Source organism: Oncorhynchus nerka, linkage group LG27 (genome assembly GCF_034236695.1).
Source record: "Oncorhynchus nerka isolate Pitt River linkage group LG27, Oner_Uvic_2.0, whole genome shotgun sequence".
NCBI lineage: Eukaryota > Metazoa > Chordata > Actinopteri > Salmoniformes > Salmonidae > Oncorhynchus > Oncorhynchus nerka.
The window spans coordinates 11,571,026-11,595,830 of NC_088422.1; the positions used below are offsets into that span (position 1 = coordinate 11,571,026).

The 24,805-nt window shown below is 48.6% G+C and overlaps 1 protein-coding gene across 4 annotated transcripts in view; it reads left to right on the forward strand.

Annotated features, from left to right (window-relative positions):
• The window catches only part of bmpr1ba (bone morphogenetic protein receptor, type IBa), a 167,825-nt gene that overhangs the window by 139,863 nt on the left and 3,157 nt on the right, over positions 1-24,805 (forward strand). For all 4 annotated transcript variants that reach the window (XM_065011392.1, XM_065011394.1, XM_065011393.1 and 1 more), the window contains 6 exons: positions 10,188-10,347; positions 13,499-13,601; positions 17,610-17,712; positions 19,443-19,539; positions 20,520-20,658; positions 23,361-23,553. In XM_065011392.1, the coding sequence (XP_064867464.1) occupies positions 10,188-10,347; positions 13,499-13,601; positions 17,610-17,712; positions 19,443-19,539; positions 20,520-20,658; positions 23,361-23,553 (795 nt within the window). The remainder of the gene's footprint in view (positions 1-10,187; positions 10,348-13,498; positions 13,602-17,609; positions 17,713-19,442; positions 19,540-20,519; positions 20,659-23,360; positions 23,554-24,805) is intronic.

Sequence of the window (24,805 nt, forward strand, 5' to 3'; positions counted from 1 at the left end):
GGAATATGGTCCCTGGGTCCTCTAGGTAGGGAATATGGGCCCTGGGTCCTCTAGGTAGGGAATATGGGCCCTGGGTCCTCTAGGTAGGGAATATGGGCCCTGGGTCCTCTAGGTAGGGAATATGGGCCATGGGTCCTCTAGGTAGGGAATATGGGCCCTGGGTCCTCTAGGTAGGGAATATGGGCCATGGGTCCTCTAGGTAGGGAATATGGCCCTGGGTCCTCTAGGTAGGGAATATGGGCCCTGGGTCCTCTAGGTAGGGAATATGGGCCATGGGTCCTCTAGGTAGGGAATATGGGCCCTGGGTCCTCTAGGTAGGGAATATGGTGCCATTTGGGACACCCAGTATGTGAAAGTGCTCCTTTCAGCTACTACAGTAAATATCTTCTCCATAGTAGACATGACAGTTTAGTCTGATGGTATCTTAGCGTTGCGTAAAGCCTTACTGTTAGTGCTTGGCTATGGAAGGTGTGTGTGTGTGTGTGTGTGTGTGTGTGTGTGTGTGTGTGTGTGTGTGTGTGTGTGTGTGCATTCATGGCTGTGTATCTGATAGCTGTATAGTATTTTGCCACCTTCACTAAGCTCAGTGGATATGAATAGTTTTTAGTTGCTCTATTCCTGGTTACATTGACTATTCTCTGTATGTTTGGGTCATCCTCCACATTCCTAAATATCTATTGTGCCATTCACCAGAGCTGGGATATTTTGGCCAGAGTGTACTACCTCTGGGTGGATGGATTTGTTGTGTGCTGCCATGTTTGTGAAGCGACTCAGAGTTTAGGAGTTGGTAGAGGAGTTGTAGTATACTTCCAGTTTGTGGTCAGAAAAAGGCCCAGGTTTGATCTCCCTACGGACGTCAAATCCATCCTAGATCAGCAGTCTTTGTTTTATGAATACCCTGATTCCTTTCTGGATCATTTCACATCACTAAGTATCTGAGAATTTACATAATAAGAGTCTTGGATTTCCCTCTAGCGAGGTGCTTCTGTTTCAGCCTGTTCCCAGATCTCGCCAACTCTTATGGTCATTTTTAAATTTTTAAATTTGACCTTTATTTAACCAGGCAAGTCAGTTAAGAACAAATTCTTATTTTCAATGACGGACTAGGAACAGTGGGTTAACTGCCTGTTCATTGAGGTGCCCGCACAAACAGATCTGGGCCCAGGCTAGCTCTGTTTCCAACCCAAGTGGCTTTTCTCAGCCGTGACGGATCACTGATCTCTCTGCCAGTTACGAGTGGCTGTAGCCTTTCAAATGATTCTTTAAACATCCGGCGTATCATTTAGACAAAATGCAATGACAACACTTTCACTTGAAATGCCTATGACTTTCATATGCCACTAATACGTTTGGTTCAGGCAACCTTTTAGAAGGCTGTACTCTACAGGCTGTGTCTGACTGTCTAGCTTGCCCATAAAAGGTTGTGTAGGTGGATGTCTTGCCTAGCTTCACTCGCGTGCGTGCGTGTGTGTGTGTGTGTGTGTGTGTGTGTGTGTGTCTGTGTCTGTGTGTGTGTGTGTTGTGAAGAGCAGTCCAGATGACAGAGGGGGTATAATGAAGAGACCAGCTGGATGCCTTTCACACTATTCTATGGATTTAGTGTGATTTGTGTTTCTCATGGCACAAAAGAATAACATCGAGGGGCTCGTCTGCTTTGGAATGAGCACAAAGTTCTGGCGCCCTTTAGTTGCTGTCATTCAGAGCTACACAATCGCTCCCTCGGCTGGAAAACATCATGTTTGTTGGTCAAAAGGTTGGCAGTTGTATAGTAGTTACATAGTGCCCATTCTTCTGGGTGATACATTGAGGAATGCCTACAGTGTTAACAAACGTGTTGCTAAAGTTTTCAGCGTCCCTGAATGCTGCCTCCTAGAGCAACTCTTTCTTTCCCAACTTCTTTAGTCTCAGTGGAAGCTGCACTCTTTGAAGTGGTTTCTTCTCTCTCATTTTCTCCCCCATTTTTCTCTTTACCTTTCTCTCTTTCTCATCCCCCTTTTCCTCCCTCTCCCTCCTCCTTCTCACCCCCCTTCCCTCTCTCTCTCTGTCTGATTGATGTCTATGGGCCTTGTGTGACATTTGATGTGAACCAGTTACCTGGTGGTCACCTGTTCCTGTCCCAACCCGTGCTGGGGGGGGTCTGGTAAGATGGGTGACAGGGGGATGATTGATGGGAGGGGTCAGAGGTTAGCGACGGTCTCTCTCATCTCTCCCTGAACGTTGGCTCCTCTCCTCCTCCTCAGCTGTCTGGGTGCAAGGAACCCTCACCTGCCGCCACCGGCCTGGACAAACAAAGCCCAATGACTTTATGAGAGAGAGGATGAGAAAGGGGAGAGAATGGGGAGGAGAGAAAGGGGAGAGAATGGGGAGGAGAGAAAGCGGAGGGAGAGAGGGGGAGCGAGGGGTTGGAGAGAGAAAGAGGGGAGAGGGGGAAGAGAAAAAGGGGGAGAAGAGCAAAGGCAAAGGGGGAGGAATAACATGGAAGAAAGGGGGAAAAGGTGGGTGTTGGGGGAGAGAGAAAGGGGAGAGGGGAGAGAGAAAGGGGAGAGGGGTGAGGAGAGAGAAAGGGGAGTGGGGGAGGAGAGAGAAAGGGGGAGAGGGGGAGGGGGGAGGGAAGATATACAAAGGGTGGAGGAAAGAGAGAAATAACAGGGGGAAAAGGGGGCTGCTGGATGAGAAGGCGGTGTCAAGGGAGGGAAAAGTAATGATGTAGAACTTCCGTTAGCCCTCAGGGCACCTTTCCATATATCTGGGACAATGTCCGACTCAACTGATGATGACCCACACAATGCCCAGTACTGATGACAGAGACCGCCACCCTCAATCCTCAGCCCTGTGTGAGCACACTATCGCTCTAACTGAGCATTTTAGTTGCTTTTGGGTCTCGTTCAGTCACTGCAACTATATCTTCTCATGAATCAGTACTGTACTTTCACTACACTTTGAGGTGGTCTGTTCAAAGGGACATTCTTGTCTGCCTAGGCTGTAACCCATCTCAACGTTTCAGGGAGGCTTCAGCATGAAGATAAGACCAGTCTTTCACACCAGTTCCCGCTCTTCTCTTTGCCCTGAGAACCTTGTCAAACACACACAAGACATACTACAGTTTAAATGAGCGGGGGAGAGGTACGGAAAGAGCAAGGAGCGATTCGCTGGAATGAGGCAACGTTCTACCCGTCCTCTAAGTGGAAAGGGGGGGGGGGTTGTGTTTATGTGGAGTTGGTGAAGAAAAGCTTTTCTGTTTGGCCTGTTTGACATGACTGGGCTAAACTAATGATGCCTGTCTCTGTACCCTGTGCTGTGAGTCAGAGCTACATGCTCAACTCCCCTTTTCTTCCCCTGTTTCCCCCTCCCCTCTCTTTGGTAGTTTGTACAATGTGGCGCCTGCTGAAAGAGCAGGCTTTTAGGTGCTTGGTAATTGGGTGCTGAAAGCGCCCCGTATCCTGCCTATACGTTCTCCGTCAATGAGGTATGGCCCCGCGATGAGCACAAAGCTAAGGATCACACCCTGCATCATGTGTCATAGCAAATACAAGGTCCACCATCGCCATCAATCGTGCTTTATGTAAATGGTCCAGCACGGGGATGGGTTTAGACCCAGAGAAATGGAGAAGGGTGACAGGAAAGAAAAACACGCTGGGGAGAAGATGAATGGACATGCCTCTCTGTAGAGACTGAAAAGACCTGTCGGTTGTACACACGAGGTTAATGACAAAGCTAGTCTCTATCATGAAGATATGCATGTCGGGCACAGCTTTATCATGTCAAATATTCATTTGTTACCACGTGGTCATCTGACCACACACACACACACACACAGACACACACACACACACACACACAGACATTCCCTACCCAGAGACTCGGCTTCTAAAAATGTCTGTTACATTGTCCAGTCTCTCTCGTCCCTCTCAACCAACCACGAACATGTTTTTCTTCCAGTGGCTCAGTTTATACAGTTGCTGATGTGGCGGAGAGCTTTTCCTGTGAAGAGGTTAGAAGGAGCGAGGGTACCAGGGATCGCTGGTCACATAACTGACCAAAACAAAAGCCGTTTCCATTGGAGTCAAAGTACACTTGATTCCTTCTTGGCTCTGACACGACTTTTCCGACGTTGCTTTGTTTGAAATGTAAATGGTGTCCTCCCATGGCGTTCCACACCACCAGCTAGGTGAGGTGCAGAGCCCAGCGGATGAACTGGCTCTACTCTATCAGTATCTATCTATTACCCATGGGCCCCACACACTGGTTGTTTCTGAACAGCACCACACTCCGGGGGTCTCTGAACAGCACCACACACACTGGTTGTCTCTGAACAGCACCACACACACTGGTTGTCTCTGAACAGCACCACACACCGGGAGTCTCTGAACAGCACCACACACTGGTTGTCTCTGAACAGCACCACACACTGGTTGTCTCTGAACAGCACCACACACACTGGTTGTCTCTGAACAGCACCAACAGAAACAGCACCACACACTGGTTGTCTCTGAACAGCACTGGTTGTCTCTGAACAGCACACACACACTGTCTCTGAACAGAACAGTCTCTGAACAGCACACACACTGGTTGTCTCTGAACAGCACCACACACTGGTTGTCTCTGAACAGCACCACACACTGGTTGTCTCTGAACAGCACCACACACTGGGAGTCTCTGAACAGTTGACAGCTCCCAGGTGTTGGATTATTCTGGTGCACCAGGGCTGTTTTGTCAACAGCTCACACTGGCAGTCTCTGGACAGCACCACACATGGCGGAGGAGAACAGGGGAGCGACAGGTGTTGGATTATTCTGGGAAAGGGCTGTTTAGAGAAGGAGGGAAGTGGGGGCGGGAGGGAGGGGGCAGAGAAGGAGGGAAGGGGGGGTGTGACAGAATGAGGGAAGGGGGAGCGACGGAGGAGGAGGGAAGGGGGAGCGACGGAGGAGGAGGGAAGGGGGAGCGACGGAGGAGGGAAGGGGAGCGACGGAGGAGGGAAGGGGGAGCGACGGAGGAGGGAAGGGGGAGCGACGGAGAAGGAGGGAAGGGTGACGCACAGAGAAGGAGAAGGAGGAGGGAAGGGGGAGTGACAGAGGAGGAGGAAAGGGGGAGCGACGGAGGAGGAGGGAAGGGGGAGCGACGGAGGAGGAGGGAAGGGGGAGCGACGGAGGAGGAGGAAGGGGAAGGGGGAGCCACGGAGGAGGAGGTAAGGGGGGGCGACGGAGGAGGGTAAGGGGAGCGACGGAGGAGGGAAGGGGGAGCGACGGAGGAGGAGGAAAGGGGGAGCGACGGAGGAGGAGGAAAGAGGGAGGAGGGAAGGGGGAGCGACAGGAGGAGGGGCGGGAGGGAAAGGGGGCTATAGAGAAGGAGGGAAGGGGGTGTGACAGAAGGAGGGAAGGGGGAGCGATGGAGGAGGGAAGGGGGAGCGACGAAGAAGGAGGGAAGGGGGAGCGACGGAGAAGGAGGGAAGGGGGAGCGACAGAGGACGGAAGGGGGGCGAGAGAAGGAGAAGGAGGAGGGAAGGCTGAGCAACGGAGGTTGGAAAGGGAGACTAGACCAGTGCACAGCACTCTCTCCTCTCTGTTCTGAACTGAGACGAGCTCCCTGCAGCTCTGTCAAATCCCATTTATTCACCTCTCTCTGCACCTCTCTCTGCACCCAAATCAGAGAATGCGTCCCAAATGTCCCCCTATTCCCTGTATAGTACACTTATTTTGATCAGGGCCCTTAAGGCACTATTGTAGTTCACTATAAACACAGGGCACTATAAAGGGAAAAGGGTGCCATTTGGGACATATCCAGAGCTTTGTTTATGTGGCCCTTTGAAAGCCTGTCTCTGTCTGTCTGTTTCCGTCTGTTTCCGTCTGTTTCCGTCTGTTTCCGTCTGTTTCCGTCTGTCTCCGTCTGTCTGTCTCTGTCTGTCTCTGTCTGCCTGTCTGTCTGTCTCTGTCTGTCTCTGTCTGTCTGTCTGTCTGTCTGTCTGTCTGTCTGTCTGTCTGTCTGTCTGTCTCTGTCTGTCTGTCTGTCTGTCTGTCTGTCTGTCTGTCTGTCTGTCTGTCTGTCTGTCTGTCTGTCTGTCTGTCTGTGTGTGTCTCTGGCCTCAGGGATATTTGCCATGGGATTAGGTTTGATAAGAGGACAGGTTTAGTCAACCTCACTACCTCTAGCTCCATTCTTCTCAGTGGACGACAGTGGCAGTAAAGTTGAAATGGCTGTTTTGTTTGAATTGGATCTATGTTTTGGAGTGGAAGGAGCTGGAGCCTCAGGATTCACGTGAGAAAATAAACCGTGTTTTATCATCACTTTCAAGCTTCCATCGTCCTTCCATCGTCCCTCCATCGTCCTACCATCGTCCCATCTCAGTGACTTAGACCAGTGTTTATGTGAGTGAGTGCTCCTATAAGACACACCTTCGGTGCACTCTGTTAAACAGACGTGTGTTAAAGGGCATCGTCCTACCATCGTCCTTCCATCGTCCCTCCATCGTCCCTCCATCGTCCCTCCATTGTCCCATCTCAGTGACTTAGGACCAGTGTTTATGTGAGTGAGTGCTCCTATAAGACACACCTTCGGTGCACTCTGTTAAACAGACGTGTGTTAAAGGGCATCGTCCTACCATCGTCCCTCCATCGTCCCTCCATCGTCCTACCATCGTCCCTCCATCGTCCCATCTCAGTGACTTAGACCAGTGTTTATGTGAGTGAGTGCTCCTATAAGACACACCTTCGGTGCACTCTGTTAAACAGACGTGTGTTAAAGGGCAGGTTGAAGGACCAACATGCAGTTGAGACAATAACAAAACTGTTTCAGTAAAAAACTGAGGGGTTGAGACTGGAGAAATGTAACCACTGCAGTTGATTCATAGACAGAGCTGTGGATTCAAGGACTGACCATCCATCACATCAACAGTATAGTTTTATCCTTGTTTGTTTACATTTACTCTGTATTCAAACATTGGAGTAAAACAATGAAGCTTTTATTTTGAGTTCTGATTAGTGGAGGCTGCTGGGAGGAGGAGGACGGCTCATAGTAATGTCTGGAACGGAGTGAATGGAATGGAATCAAACACATGGAAACCATGGAAACCACGTGTTTGATGTTGTTATTACCTTTCCAGCTATTCCCCTCCAGCCATGACCACGAGCCCGTCCTCCCCATTTAAGGTACCACCATCCTCCTGTGGTTCTGAAGTAAAACAAGCTTATATTTTGTGTTCTGATGAGGTACGACAGTTGAACTAAGCTCATGAGCCATTATAAGTTAGAATCGCCAAGAATCCATGGGTATGCTGTATATCAATGGGTATGCTGTATATCAATGGGTATGCTGTATATCAATGGGTATGCTGTATATCAATGGGTATGCTGTATATCAATGGGTACATAAGATTAATTTATAAGCCCAAAAATGTATGTAGCAACTGCAGATTTCCCATTTAAACCAAGAACACGCCACATAAACACTTCCTTCCTGTAAAACCCCTCCTCTTCTTCGGTATCCTGTCCTGTAAAACCCCTCCTCTTCTTCAGTATCCTGTAAACCCCTCCTCTTCTTCAGTATCCTGTCCTGTAAACCCATCCTCTTCTTCAGTATCCTGTCAATTAAACTCCTCCTCTTCTTCAGTATCCTGTCCTGTAAACCCCTCTTCTTCAGTATCCTGTCCTGTAAAACCCTCCTCTTCTTCAGTATCCTGTCAATTAAACCCCTCTTCTTCAGTATCCTGTCCTGTAAAACACCTCCTCTTCTTCAGTATCCTGTCCTGTAAAACCTCTCCTCTTCTTCAGTATCCTGTAAAACCCCTCTTCCTCAGTATCCTGTCCTGTAAACTCCACTCAAAGTCCTATCTTTACTACACAAATAGCTGGTTTCCCAGACACAGATGAAGTGTTATCCTGGACTAAACAGTATGTTGATTCTGCACTGAAGGCCCTTTTTAGTCCAGGACTACTGTTAGATCAGTCTTGACTTTGAAATGATCTAACATGTCTGGTGTAATATGGCTGTTTTTTAGGCTTAATCTGTGTCCAGGAAACCACCCCAAGAAGGCAACTGGCAAAAGTAATGAATGTCCCCAAAAGTCACACGTGTCGTTTATACGCTGAGTAGATAAAACATTAGGAACACCTGCTCTTTCCATGACGCACCAGACTACTGATCAGGTGAATCCAGGTGGAAGCTATAATCCCTTATTGATGTCACTTGTTAAATCCACTTCAATCAGTGTAGATAAAGGAGAGGAGACAGGTTAAAGAAGGATTTGTACACCTTGAGACAATTGAGACATAGATAGTGTATGTGTGCCATTCAGAGGCTGAAGGGATAAGACAAAAGATTTAAGGGCTTTTGAACGGGGTATGGTAGTAGGTGCCAGGCAGGCGAACCGGTTTGTGTCAAGAACTGCAACGCTGCTGGGTTTTTCACGCTTAACAGTTTCCCATGTGTATCAAGAAATGGTCCACCACCCAAAGGACATTCAGCCAACTTGACACAACTGTGGGAAGCATTGGAGTCAACATGGACCAGCATCCCTGTGGAATTCTTTCTACACCTTGTAGAGTCCATGCCTAGACGAGGCAATTCTGCGGACAGATTGGGGGGTGCAACACAATATTAGGAAGGTGTTCCTAATGTTTTGTACACTCAGTGTATATGTCAAATACATATTAAGGGACAAGGCTTTCTGTAAAGCTATTGTCTATACATAATAAGGATAATGTCCTACTTCTTTTGGCTACCTGGTTCCACGGTCTTCCACTCTGTCTGGAAAGCTCTTCCGCTGTTGACAGATTGGACCATTTGATCGGTGTGAAGTCAATCTTTGGAGTGGGTATCATATGACTGCTAGTGTTTATTGTAGCAAGGAAGGACACTTACTTTTTTATTTTTTTGGACGATCTCCACGATGCAGCTGTGAAGCATCTGGTCTGAATGAGTGTGCCAGAATGAATGAAAACCCCCTAACGTATGAATGAAAGGTCTGTGTCCCAAATGGCATCATATTCCCTATAGTGTGCACTACTTTTGAACCCGGGTCCATAGGGCTCTTGTTAAAAGTAATGTGCAGGATACTATTTAGAACACTTCCACTTTCTTCTCCTGATGTGACAAACAGGTGCTCTTTTGAACCGGGATGTTTGTGTAGGAAACACTGGAGACTATAGAACAACAATGGCTACTTGGATGTAACTATTTTGGAATACGACTTCCAAGACTTTGCCATGTAATCATTTTTTTTTGTGAACAGCTGTTTATTATTGACTTGTACAACAACGCTATAATCAATGAGAAACAAAAACAAATGTTGAATCCAGCCCATCTCAACCCCAGCCCAGCCCCATCCCAACCCCAGCCCAGCCCATCCCAACCCCAGCCCATCCCAACCCCAGCCCATCCCAACCCCAGCCCAGCCCATCCCAACCCCAGCCCATCCCAACCCCATCCCAATCCCAACCCCATCCCCAGCCATCCCAACCATCCCCATCCCAACCCCAGCCCAGCCCATCCCAACCCCAGCCCATCCCAACCCCAGCCCAACCCCAGCCCCCATCCCACCCCAGCCCAGCCCATCCCAACCCCATCCCAACCCCAGCCCATCCCAACCCCAGCCCAGCCCAGCCCATCCCAACCCCAGCCCAGCCCATCCCAACCCCAGCCCAGCCCATCCCAACCCCACCCCACCCCAGCCCATCCCAACCCCACCCCAGCCAATCTCAACCCCAGCCATCCCATCCCAGCCCATCCCATCCCAGCCCAACCCCAGCCCAGCCCAACCCCAGCCCAGCCCATCCCAACCCCAGCCCAGCATCCCAAGCCCAGCCCATCCCAACCCCAGCCCAACCCCAGCCCATCCCAACCCCAGCCCAGCCCATCCCAACCCCAGCCCAGCCCATCCCAACCCCATCCCACCCCAGCCCAGCCCATCCCAACCCCAGCCCAGCCCATCCCAACCCCACCCCAGCCAATCTGAACCAGCCAGCCCATCCCAACCCCAGCCCCCATCCCACCCCCAGCCCCAGCCCAGCCCCATCCCAACCCCAGCCCAGCCCATCCCAGCCCAGCCCAGCCCAGCCCATCCCAACCCCAGCCCAGCCCATCCCAACCCCAGCCCATCCCAATGACTTGTTTTTGTGACCAAACTAATGAAGGTGTGATTGTTGCTTGTGAATCCTAAGTCTAACCCTCTGTCTCTCTGTGTCCTGTCCTTATAGCTAACGTTCTGGACAGTATGTTGCTGAGGACTTTGGGGAAGGCGGCGGTGGACAGTGAAAAGGACGCCAGTGGGAGCACAGCCCCAGCCCTGCCCCAGCGACAGCTCTGGTGTTACTGCTATCACCACTGTCCTGAGGACTCCACCAACAACACCTGCAGGTGTGGGCCAACAACACACACACACACACGGATGTATGCGCACACATGCACTAATGAATGTAATCTCTCTCACACATACACACACACATTTATTTTACTATCCTTGCACTATTCACAGTGCTGATCTCAGATCAGGTCCTCTCTGTCCATATAATCTTATTAATTATGCTCTAAAAGGGGAAACTGATCCTAGACCAGCATTTTTAAACGATTTGTGAGTATGGGCCACTTTCAGTCTCTCCTTAGGCTGTATTGATAACCATGGAAGAAAACATGTTTCACTACTTCACCTTACTAGTATACTTACAGTATGATTTAACAGTTTCATGTGTATTGTTCTGCCTAATGCAGTTTGTTTGGAGTGAAAACTTAGCAGGGTGTGTGGCGCTTGCTCGCTGACATGTTCCCTGTCGATGTGTTTTCCCCTTAGCAACTCAACCCTCAAATATTCCCTGACGTTCTATATTATTGCCTGATGTGCTGTGCTAATTAGTTTAACGCACAAGCTGTCACACACAATAACATCCGTGGCGAATTACTCTGTCTCTTGCCAACTTTGAATATAACATGAATTCATCATTAACATCATGAAACAGAAGTCCTCTGGGCTAATATTTAACTCCAATAACAACCCTGAACCTGACCTGTTAGTAAAGCTACACACACACACACACACACACACACACACACACACACACACACACACACACACACACACACACACACTATTCCTGTGAGGACTTTTTGGGGAACAAAAATTAATTCCCATTCAAAATCCCTTTTTCCCCTAAACCTAAACCCCTAAGACTTTTTACAAGTGAGTTACAAAATGCCATCACTTCTCCAGGATTTTTGTTGGCTCACTATTCTTGTGAGGCCTTCTGATAATCACAAGTATAGAAAACCGTGTACACACACACACACCAGTTTTGAATAGTACTCACAACATTTGACTAATTAGCCCCATTCACTAATTAATGAGTTGAAGCTGTTGATAATATACAGTGGGGAGAACAAGTATTTGATACACTGCCAATTTAGCAGGTTTTCCTACTTACAAAGCATGTAGAGGTTTGTAATTTTATCATTGGTACACTTCAAATGTGAGAGACGGAATCTAAAACAAAAATCCAGAAAATCACATTATATGATTTTTAAGTAATTAATTTGCATTTTATTACATGACATTGCATGACACAAAAGTATTTGATACATCAAAAAAGCAGAACTTAATATTTGGTACAGAAACCTTTGTTTGCAATTACAGAGATCATACGTTTTCTGTAGTTCTTGGCCAGGGTTGCACACACTGCAGCAGGGATTTTGGCCCACTCCTCCATACAGACCTTTTCCAGATCCTTCAGGTTTCGGGGCTGTCGCTGGGCAATACGGACTTTCAGCTCCCTCCAAAGATTTTCTATTGGGTTCAGGTCTGGAGACTGGCTAGGCCACTCCAGGACCTTGAGATGCCTCTTACGGAGCCACTCCTTAGTTGCCCTGGCTGTGTGTTTCGGGTCATTGTCATGCTGGAAGACCCAGCCACGACGCATCTTCAATGCTCTTACTGTGGGAAGGAGGTTGTTGGCCAAGATCTCGTGATACATGGCCCCATCCATCCTCCCCTCAATACGGTGCAGTCTTCCTGTCCCCTTTGCAGAAAAACATCCCCAAAGAATGATGTTTCCACCTCCATGCTTCACAGTTGGGATGGTGATCTTGGGGTTGTACTCATCCTTCTTCGTCCTCCAAACACGGCGAGTGGAGTTTAGACCAAAAAGCTCTATTTTTGTCTCATCAGACCACATGACCTTCTCCCATTCCTCCTCTGGATCATCCAGATGGTCATTGGCAAACTTCAGACGGGCCTGGACATGCGCTGGCTTGAGCAGGGGGATCTTGCGTGCTCTGCAGGATTTTAATCTATGACGGCGTAGTGTGTTACTAATGGTTTTCTTTGAGACTGTGGTCCCAGCTCTCTTCAGGTCATTGACCAGGTCCTGCCATGTAGTTCTGGGCTGATCCCTCACCTTCCTCATGATCATTGATGCCCCACGAGGTGAGATCTTGCATGGAGCCCCAAACCGAGGGTGATTGACCGTCATCTTGAACTTCTTCCATTTTCTAATAATTGCACCAACAGTTGTTGCCTTCTCACCAAGCTGCTTGCCTATTGTCCTGTAGCCCATCCCAGCCTTGTGCAGGTCTACAATTTTATCCCTGATGTCCTTACACAGCTCTCTGGTCTTGGCCATTGTGGAGAAGTTGGAGTCTGTTTGATTGAGTGTGTGGACAGGTGTCTTTTATACAGGTAACGAGTTCAAACAGGTTCAGTTAATACAGGTAATGAGTGGAGAACATGAGGGATTCTTAAAGAATAACTAACAGGTCTGTGAGAGACAGAATTCTTACTGGTTGGTAGGTGATCAAATACTTATGTCATGCAATAAAATGCAAAGGAATTACTTAAAAATCATACAATGTGATTTTCTGGATTTTGTTTTAGATTCCATCTCTCACAGTTGAAGTGTACCTATGATAAAAATTACAGACCTCAAAATGCTTTGTAAGTAGGAAAACCTGCAAAATCGGCAGTGTTTCTAATACTTGTTCTCCCCACTGTACATTATTAATGCCGGGGCGGCAGGTTAGCCTAGTGGTTAGAGCGTTGGACTAGTGACCGGAAGGTTGCAAGTTCAAACCCCCGAGCTGACAAGGTACAAATCTGTCGTTCTGCCCCTGAACAGGCAGTTAACCCACTGTTCCTAGGCCGTCATTGAAAATAAGAATTTGTTCTTAACTGACTTGCCTACTTAAATAAAGGTTTAAAAAATAATATAATAATAATAAGTACCTGAAGTCATTGTGCTGGACATAATAGAAATTATTGATAATATTTTTGCTGATTGATGGTGCTATTAATGCATTAATGATCCAAGTAATGGTGATAATGTATATAGTAATGATGTATGTGAAGCACCTTGTACTGAATTCCGTTTTTGGTACGAAATAAAGTTTGATTTGATCATGATGTTACAGGTGGTAATGTAATGCATTGTGTTCTTTGATCGAGGATGGATAATGATCTGAGTAATGGTGATAGTGCGGGTAGATTGTGATGATCTAGATGGTAATGTGATGCGTTGTGATTTAGGACGGATGGGTACTGCTTCACCATGGTGGATGAAGAGGAGGGAGGGGTCCCTGTCCTCACATCAGGATGTCTGGGTCTGGTGGGATCAGAGTTCCAGTGCAGGGTAAGTCTGAGGAACACTCCACCACACTGAAAACACCCCAATCCACCACACTGAAACCACCCCACTCAAACCACCCCACTCTACCACACAGAAAACACCACACTGAAACCACAGTGAAACCACCCCACTCCACCACACTGAAACCACCACACTCCACCACACTGAAAACACCACACTGAAAACACCACACTGAAAACACCACACTGAAAACACCACACTGAAAACACCACACTGAAACCACCTCACACTACCACACTGAGACCACTCCACCACACTGAAACAAACCCACTCCACCACACTGAAAACACCACACTCTACCGCAAAGAAAACACCACAGTGAAACCACCCCACTCCACCACACTGAAACCACTCCACCACACTGAAACCACCACACTCTACCCAAGTGAAAACACCACACTCTACCACACTGAAAACACTACACTGAAAACACCACACTGAAACCACCTCACACTACCACACTGAGACCACTCCACCACACTGAAACAACACCACTCCACCACACTGAAACCACCACACTGAAAACACCACACTGAAAACACCACACTGAAACCACCTCACACTACCACACTGAAACCACTACACCACACTGAAACAACACCACTCCACCACACTGAAACCACCACACTGAAAACACCACACTGAAACCACCTCACACTACCACACTGAAACCACTACACCACACTGAAACCACCACACTGAAAACACCACACTGAAAACACCACACTGAAACCACCTCACACTACCACACTGAAACCACTACACCACACTGAAACCACCCCACTCCACCACATTGAAACCACCCCGATCTACCACAGTGAAACCACTCCACCACACTGAAACCACCACACTCCACCACACTGAAACAAACCCACTCCACCACACTGAAAACACCACACTCTACCGCAAAGAAAACACCACAGTGAAACCACCCCACTCCACCACACTGAAACCACTCCACCACACTGAAACCACCACACTCTACCCAAGTGAAAACACCACACTCTACCACACTGAAAACACTACACTCTACCCAAGTGAAACCACCACACTCTACCACAGTGAAACCACCACACTCTACCACAGTGAAACCACCTCAGTCTACCGCAGTGAAACCACCTCACTCCACACAGTGAAACCACCTCACTCCACACAGTGAAACCACCTCACTCCACACAGTGAAACCACCTCATTCCACCACAGTGAAACCACCTCACTCTACCACAGGGAAACCATCTCACTCTTCCACACTGAAAACACTCCACAACACTGAAACCACGACACTGAAACCACCTCACTCCACCACACTGATACCACCTCACTCTACCACACTGATACGACCCCACTCTACCACACTGAAAACACCCCACTCTACCACACTGAAAACACCCCACTCCACCACACTGAGACCACCACACTCCACCACACTGAAACCACCACACTCCACCACACTGAAACCACCACACTCCACCACACTGAAACCACCACACTCCACCACACTGAAACCACTCCACCACACTGAAACAAACCCACTCCACCACACTGAAACAAACCCACTCCACCACACTGAAAACACCACACTCTACCACACAGAAAACACCACACTGAAACCACAGTGAAACCACCCCACTCCACCACACTGAAACCACTCCACCACACTGAAACCACTCCACCACACTGAAAACACCACACTCTACCACACTGAAAACACTACACTCTACCCAAGTGAAACCACCTCACTCCACCACAGTGAAACCACACTCCACCACAGTGAAACCACCTCACTCTACCACAGTGAAACCACACTCCACCACAGTGAAACCACCTCACTCTACCACAGTGAAACCACCTCACTCTACCACAGTGAAACCACCTCACTCCACACAGTGAAACCACCTCATTCCACCACAGTGAAACCACCTCACTCTACCACAGGGAAACCACCTCATTCCACCACACTGAAACCACCCCACTCCACCACACTGAAACCACCTCACTCTTCCACAGTGAAACCACTCCACTCTACCACAGTGAAACCACTCCACTCTTCCACAGTGAAACCACTCCACTCTTCCACAGTGAAACCACTCCACTCTTCCACAGTGAAACCACTCTACTCTACCACAGTGAAACCACCTCACTCTTCCACAGTGAAACCACTCCACTCTACCACAGTGAAACAACCCCTCACTCTACCACAGTGAAACCACCTCACTCTTCCACAGTGAAACCACTCCACTCTACCACAGTGAAACCACCTCACTCTTCCACAGTGAAACCACCTCACTCCACCACAGTGAAACCACTCTGTGATTAAGTTTCCCCTAGGTACAGATCTAGGATCAGCTTCCCCTCCACCAATCCTAACCTTAACAAATAATGGAGAAAATGCTAAACTGACCCAGATCAGCGCAAAGGGTAACTTCGAACACCTGGACGGCACAGTAGAAAGCAGACAATGCCCTCCACACACAATCAGGGGACTTACTGTATGTATCAATCGTCTCAGAGTAGGAGTGCTGATTTTAGGATCCGTTTAGCATATTACATCACAATGAATAATGATTGATGATTCTCAGATCCATTCTCAAAGTAGGTCAGCTGCTGATTACTCGTAGTAGATACAGTCCATAGGTAATGAGATACTTTTGTATATATTGTATATGTGGGCTATTTCAGCCACATCCGTTGCTGACGGGTGTATAAAATCAAGCACACAGCCATGCAATCTCCATACACAAACATTGGCAGTAGAATGGCCTTACTGAAGAGCTCAGTAACTTTCAACGTGGCACTGTCATAGGATGCCACCTTTCCATCAAGTCAGTTCGTCAAATTTCTGCCCCGCTAGAGCTGCCCCGGTCAACTATAATTGCCGTTATTGTTAAGTGGAAATGTCTAGGAGCAACAATGGCTCAGCCGCAAAGTGGTAGGCCACACAAGCTCACAGAATGGGACCTCTGAGTGCTGAAGCGTCTGTCCTAGGTTGCAACACTCACTACTGAGTTCCAAACTGCCTCTGGAAGCAACTTCAGCACAATAACTGTCTCTTCGGGAGCACATACAAGCCTAAGATCACTATGCTCAATGCCAAGCTTCGGCCGGAGTGGTGGAAAGCTCGTCGCCATTGGACTCGGGAGCAGTGTAAAATGCATTCTCTGACGTGATGAATCACGCTTCACCATCTGGCAGTCTGATGGACGAATCTGGGTTTGGCAGATGTCAGGAGAACAATACCTGCACGAATGCATAGTGCCAACTATAAAGTTTGGTGGAGGAGAAATAATGGTCTGGGGCTGTTTTACAAAGGTTCGGGCTAGGCCCCTTAGTTCCAGTGAAGGGAAATATTAACGCTACAGCATACAATAACATTCTAGATGATTCTGTGCTTCCAACTTTGTGGCAACAGTTTGGGAAGGCCCTTTCCTGTTTCAGCATGACAATGCTCCGTGCACAAAGCGAGGTCCATACAGAAATGGTTTGTCAAGATTGGTGTGGAAGAACTTGACTGGCCTGCACAGAGCCCTGACCTCAACTCCATTGAACACCTTTGGGATGAACTGGAATGTAGACTGCGAGCCAGGCCTTATCTCCCAACATCAGTGCCCGACCTCACTAATGCTTGTGGCTGAATGGAAGCAAGTCCCTGCAGCAATGTTCCAACATCTAGTGGAAAGCCTTCCCAGAAGAGTGGAGGCTATTCTCGCAGCGAAGGGGAGACCAATCCATATTAATGCCCATGATTTTGGAATCAGATGTTCGACAAGGTGTCCACATACTTTCAGGCATGTAGTGTAGTCAGCACACCACAAACACATCTTCAATTCATCAATGTATTGTCTGTACGAGGTGTACTCCAGCCGATATTTGCCCATCTTGGGTCAAAACATTTTCATAAAAGCATGAAAGTTGCTACACTTGTGGGAACAGTGTGAGAAATTGAACAGCAACAGTATCTGATGCATTCATATGATGTAATTGTGCTTCCAGGACACAGGCAATTCCCGACTGAGAAGATCTCTGGAGTGCTGTACTGACCAGGACTACTGCAACAAAGACCTGCACCCCACCCTGCCCCCACTCAAAACACCCAGTAATATACTTTATACACACACACTCACATACACAGATAGAAGTGACCAGTGACAGCGAGTTGCCAGGGACAGCGAGTTACCAGTGACCATGTCAGGGCCCAGCGAGTTACCAGTGACAGGGCCCAACGAGGTGACAGTGACCATGTCAGGGCCCAGCGAGGTGACAGTGTCAGCGAGTTACCAGTGACCATGTCAGGGCCCAGCGAGTTACCAGTGACCATGTCAGGGCCCAGCGAGGTGACAGTGTCAGCGAGTCACCAGTGACAGGGCCCAGCGAGGTGTCAGGGCCCAGCGAGGTGACAGTGTCAGCGAGTTACCAGTGACAGGGCCCAGCGAGGTGACAGTGTCAGCGAGTTACCAGTGACCATGTCAGGGCCCAGCGAGGTGACAGTGACCATCTCAGGGCCCAGCGAGTTACCAGTGACCATGTCAGGGCCCAACGAGTTACCAGTGACCATGTCAGGGCCCAGCGAGTTACCAGTGACCATGTCAGGGCCCAGCGAGTTACCAGTGACCATGTCAGGGCCCAGCGAGTTACCAGTGACCATGTCAGGGCCCAGCGAGTTACCAGTGGCAGGGCCCAGCGAGTTACCAGTGACCATGTCAGGGCCCAGCGAGTCACCAGTGACCATGTCAGGGCCCAGCGAGTTACCAGTGATCATGTCAGGGCCCAGCGAGTTACCAGTGACCATGTCAGGGCCCAGCGAGTCACCAGTGAGAGAAGCAGGTGAAATGGAGGCAGTAAAGTCAGCTCCATAGCTCCGCTCCTCTGCAGTGATTGGCCCACAATCGGCCCAAGAGATCACTAGCTAGGGTTTCTGTAGAAGACCCAAAACTAGATCTATTTCTTCAGTTCTTTTTTTTTGTGTGTGTGTGTGTGTGTGTGTGTGTGTGTGTCACAGACTGAAATGATGTGTTGGACTTCACACACAACGGCAGGTCCAGTGTGTGTGTGTGTGTGGCAGTAAGACTAGAGTCCCAGAGAAAGCAGAACTCCCAACGGACATGGCCAGCATCAATCTGAAACTCGAGAAGCGGGCTTCAGGAAGAGATCCTATCGATCAGGGCTAGGGTTCCCTCAGCTAGTTCACTCTGGTCCCTGGGGACACCACTGTGTGTGTGGAACTGAGAGAGAGTATAATGTTGGAGTACATGTTGGATTAACAATAAAGAACCTTTGAAATAACATTACTTAATGATGACTGTTTTTGACTGTTGTCTATTTCCAAAGGGATGTGTGGCCCCTGTTTGTATTGAATAGGTGATCTGTTACTTATATGAAGTGATCTGTTATTACTCTCTCCCCCTGTTTTTTCTCTCCCCCTGTTTCTTCTCTCCCTCTCCTTCTTTTGCACTCCCTCTCTCTCCTCCCCCTCAAACCCTCCTCCTCCTCTCGCTCTCCCTCTCAAACCCTCCTTCCCGCCCTCTCTCCTACTCCTCCTCTCTCTCCCCCTCAAACCCTCCTTCCCACCCTCTCTCACTCCCCTCTCTCCAACTCTTCCCCTCCTCCCCGCCCTCTCCCCCTCCCCCTCTCTCACTCCCCTCTCTCCAACTCTTCCCCTCCTCCCCGCCCTCTCTCGCTCCCTCTCTCTCTCTCCCCCTCAAATCCTCCTTCCCGCCCTCTCTCACTCCCCTCTCTCTCCAACGCTTCCCCTCCTCCCCACCCTCTCTCGCTCCACTCTCTCTCTCCCCCTCAAATCCTCCTTCCCCCCTCTCCCTCTCTCTGTAGATTATGCAGATGGGAACATTCACCACATGGCTCTGCTCATCTCGGTCACTGTGTGCAGCATCATCCTGGCTCTCATCGTTATGTTCTGCTACTTCAGGTAAGACTCAGTTAACCCCGAGAGAACGTTTTAGAACAGGGCTGCTCAACCCTGTCTTGTAGGTTTTCACTCCAACCCTGTTCCTGGAGAGCTACCGTCCTGTAGGTTCTGGAGTGAAAACCTACAGGACGGTAGCTCTCCAGGAACAGGGTTGGAGTCAAAACCTACAGGACGGTAGCTCTCCAGGAACAGGGTTGGAGTCAAAACCTACAGGATGGTAGCTTTCCAGGAACAGGGTTGGAGTGAAAACCTACTGGAGGGTATCTCTCCAGGAACAGGGTTGGAGTGAAAACCTACAGGACGGTAGCTCTCCAGGAACAGGGTTGGAGTCAAAACCTACAGGACGGTAGCTCTCCAGGAACAGGGTTGGAGTCAAAACCTACAGGATGGTAGCTTTCCAGGAACAGGGTTGGAGTGAAAACCTACAGGACGGTAGCTCTCCAGGAACAGGGTTGGAGTGAACCTACTGGAGGGTAGCTCTCCAGGAACAGGGTTGGAGTGAACCTACTGGAGGGTAGCTCTCCAAGAACAGGGTTGGAGTGAACCTACTGGAGGGTAGCTCTCCAGGAACAGGGTTGGAGTGAACCTACTGGAGGGTAGCTCTCCAGGAACAGGGTCAGGCATTTAGTCCTGTTCTAGAATGTTCTTACCCATGTTATGAATAAGGATATTCCCAGTACATGTACAGTCTATTTGTTCATCCGTACTTAAAATATTCATTCCACTTTGGGAACAAATGCATTTAAAAAGGACTGTTATTTTATTGTGTTTCTGTTTTGTCTGATGAATCCACAGGAAAAGTATTGTTTGTACTTTGAATGAAAATAATTTAACACAACGAAGAATCATATATCTCTGATATGACATGTTTCCTAGTCAATGTTTGAATCATCCAGAATTCTGATATTACATACAGACTACTCACATTAAAGGGTTGTTTGATGTATACTGATGTGTGTATGTGTTTGGCTGTGCTGCAGGTACAAGCGCCAGGAGTCTGGGCCGCGCTACAGCATTGGTCTGGAGCAGGATGAGTCCTACATCCCTCCGGGAGAGTCTCTCAGAGACCTTATAGAACAGTCCCAGAGTTCAGGCAGTGGCTCAGGTCTCCCCCTGCTGGTATGTTACACACACTGCATCCCTCTACCACCAGCTCACTGGTTGTATCCTCCCGAAGTCTGGATTTAATCACGTCCCTTCACCGATTGTAAAGTAAATTACTGGTGTAAGAAACATAGTGAAAACTCCCACTAGCCCATGTCTAGACCAATGCAATACTTCCTTAGTGAAGGAGTGTACACTTCAGGACAAGGGTTTGTAGGGAGTAGTGAAAGAGTGTACACTTCAGGAGAAGGGTTTGTAGGAAGTAGCGAAGGAGTGAACACTTCAGGAGAAGGGTTTGTAGGAAGTAGTGAAGGAGTGTACACTTCAGGAGAAGGGTTTGTAGGAAGTAGTGAAGGAGTGTACACTTCAGGAGAAGGGTTTGTAGGAAGTAGTGAAGGAGTGTACACTTCAGGAGAAAGGAGATATTTGAAGGACACCCACACACCCAGGTAGTACAACTGATGAACAACACAATGATACGACTGATATGTATGTGCTACGACAGAGGGTTTGTCAGTCTATACAAAATTGTTTACACATGAGCTGTGTCTCCACAACGCTTTTGCAATTATTTTTGTGCAGGAAAAACTCTCCATTGTATCACAACCATTCTGCCACGTGTGTGTTGCACGTCACTTCAGCACCACTTCAGTGCATTCTGGGCCAGAGAAAGTGTGCGTTCAGGGCCAGAGAAAGCCTAACACTGTTTGTGTGCGTTCTGGGGCAGAGAAAGCCTAACACTGTTTGTGTGCGTTCTGGGCCAGAGAAAGCCTAACACTGTTTGTGTGCGTTCTGGGACAGAGAAAGCCTAACACTGTTTGTGTGCGTTCTGGGCCAGAGAAAGCCTAACACTGTTTGTGTGCGTTCTGGGGCAGAGAAAGCCTAACACTGTTTGTGTGCGTTCTGGGACAGAGAAAGCCTAACACTGTTTGTGTGCGTTCTGGGGCAGAGAAAGCTTAACACTGTTTGTGTGCGTTCTGGGACAGAGAAAGCCTAACACTGTTTGTGTGCGTTCTGGGACAGAGAAAGCCTAACACTGTTTGTGTGCGTTCTGGGCCAGAGAAAGCCTAACACTGTTTGTGTGCGTTCTGGGGCAGAGAAAGCCTAACACTGTTTGTGTGCGTTCTGGGACAGAGAAAGCCTAACACTGTTTGTGTGCGTTCTGGGCCAGAGAAAGCCTAACACTGTTTGTGTGCGTTCTGGGACAGAGAAAGCCTAACACTGTTTGTGTGCGTTCTGGGCCAGAGAAAGCCTAACACTGTTTGTGTGCGTTCTGGGCCAGAGAAAGCCTAACACGGAACCCAAACCGGCTGTGTGCGTGCGCCATCGTGCATAAATGTATTTTGTCCCCCTACACCAAACACAATCACAACAAGCAGGTTAAAATATTAAAACAAACTCTGAACCAATTACATTCATTTGGGGACAGGTCGAAAAGCATTAAACCTTTATGGCAATTTAGCTAGCTAGCTTGCACTTGCTAGCTAATTTGTCCTATTTAGCTAGCTTGCACTTGCTAGCTAATTTGTCCTATTTAGCTAGCTTGCACTTGCTAGCTAATTTGTCCTATTTAGCTAGCTTGCACTTGCTAGCTAATTTGTCCTATTTAGCTAGCTTGCTGTTGCTAGATAATTTGTCCTGGGATATAAACATTGAGTTGTTATTTTACCTGAAATGCACAAGGTCCTCTACTCCGCCAATTAATCCGCATCTACCACACAGTGGGGGGAAACTCCCCTCATCTACCACACAGTAGGGGGAAACTCCCCTCATCTACCACACAGTAGGGGGAAACTCCTCTCATCTACCACACAGTAGGGGGAAACTCCCCTCATCTACTACACAGTAGGGGGAAACTCCTCTCATCTACCACACAGTGGGGGGAACTCCACTCATCTACCACACAGTAGGGGGAAACTCCTCTCATCTACCACACAGTAGGGGGAAACTCTCCTCATCTACCACACAGCAGGGGGAAACTCTCCTCATCTACCACACAGTGGGGGAAACTCCTCTCATCTACCACACAGTAGGGGGAAACTCCTCCCATCTATCACACAGTAGGGGAAACTCCCCTCATCTACCACACAGTAGGGGGAAACTCCCCTCATCTACCACACAGTAGGGGGAAACTCCTCTCATCTACCACACAGTAGGGGGAAACTCTCCTCATCTACCACACAGTAGGGGGAAACTCTCCTCATCTACCACACAGTAGGGGGAAACTCCCTCATCTACCACACAGTAGGGGGAAACTCCTCTCATCTACCACACAGTAGGGGAAACTCCCCTCATCTACCACACAGTAGGGGGAAACTCCCCTCATCTACCACACAGTAGGGGGAAACTCTCCTCATCTACCACACAGTAGGGGAAACTCTCTACCACAGTAGGGGGAAACTCCTCATCTACCACACAGTAGGGGAAACTCCCTCATCTACCACACAGTAGGGGGAAACTCCCCTCATCTATCACACAGTAGGGGGAAACTCCCCTCATCTACCACACAGTAGGGGGAAACTCCCCTCATCTACCACACAGTGGGGGGAAACTCCTCTCATCTACCACACAGTAGGGGGAAACTCCCCTCATCTACCACACAGTAGGGGGAAACTCCCCTCATCTACCACACAGTAGGGGGAAACTCCCCTCATCTAACACCAATGTGAAGGAACCTTGTCTGACATCGTCCTCCTCCCCTCTCCTCCTCCTCCCAGGTGCAGCGCACCATAGCTAAGCAGATTCAGATGGTTAAGCAGATTGGAAAGGGCCGCTACGGAGAGGTGTGGATGGGCAAGTGGAGAGGAGAGAGGGTGGCCGTCAAAGTCTTCTTCACCACCGAAGAGGCCAGCTGGTTCAGAGAGACTGAGATTTACCAGACTGTCCTCATGAGACACGAGAACATACTGTGTAAGGAGAGAGAGTGGCTGTGTGAGATACACAATGCATTCGGAAAGTATTCAGACCCCTTGACTTTTTCCAAATACAGCCTTATTATAAAATTATTTTTATTTTTATTTTTTTAGCAATATACACAATACCCCATAAAAAAAAAGTTTTTTTATTTTTGCAAAGGTATATAAAAAAAACTGAAATATCACATTTATGTAAGTATTCAGACCCTTTACTCAGTACTTTGTTGAAGCATCTTTGGCAGCGATTACAGCATAGTCTTCTTGGGTATGACGCTACAAGCTTGGCACACCTGTATTTGGGGAGTTTCTTCCATTCTTCTCTGCAGATCATCTCAAGCTCTGTCAGGTTGGATGGGGAGCGTCACTGCACAGGTATTTTCAGATCTCTCCAAAGATGTTCGATCGGGTTCAAGTCCGGGCTCTGTCTAGGCCACTCAAGGACCTTCAGAGACTTGTCTTGAAGCCACTCCTACGTTGTCTTGACTGTGCTTAGGGTCGTTGTCTTGTTGGAAGGTGAACCTTCACCCCAGTCTCAGGTCCTGAGGGGTCTGGTGCAGGTTTTCATCAATGATCTCTCTGTACTTGGCTCCATTCATTTTTCCCTCGATCCTGACTAGTCTCCCAGTCCCTGCCGCTGAAAAACATCCACACAGCATGATGCTGCCACCACCATGTTTCACCGTAGGGATGGTGCCAGGTTTCCTCCAGACATGATGCTTGGCATTCAGGCCAAATAGTTCAATCTTGATTTCATCAGACCAGAGAATATTGTTTCTCATGATCTGAGAGTTCTTCAGGTGCCTTTTGGAAAACTCCAAGTGGGCTGTCATGTGCCTTTTACTGAGGAGTGGATTCCGTCTGGCCACTCTTCCATAAAGGCCTGATTGTTGGTGTGCTACAGAGATGGTTGTCCTTCTGGAAGGTTCTCCCATCTCCACAGAGGAACTCTGGAGCTCTGTCAGTGACCATTGGGTTCTTGGTCACCTCCCTGACCAACTTCTTCCATTTAAGAATGTTGGAGGCCACTGTGTTCTTGGGGAGCTTCAATTCTGCAGACATGTTTTGGTACCCTTCCCCAGATCTGTGCCTCGGCACAATCCTGTCTCGGAGCTCTACGGTCAATTCCTTCCACCTCATGGCTTGGTTTTTGCTCTGACATGCACTGTCAACTGTGGGACCTTATATAGACAGGTGTGGGCCTTTCCAAATCATGTCCAATCAATGTAATTTACCACAGGTACAGTAGA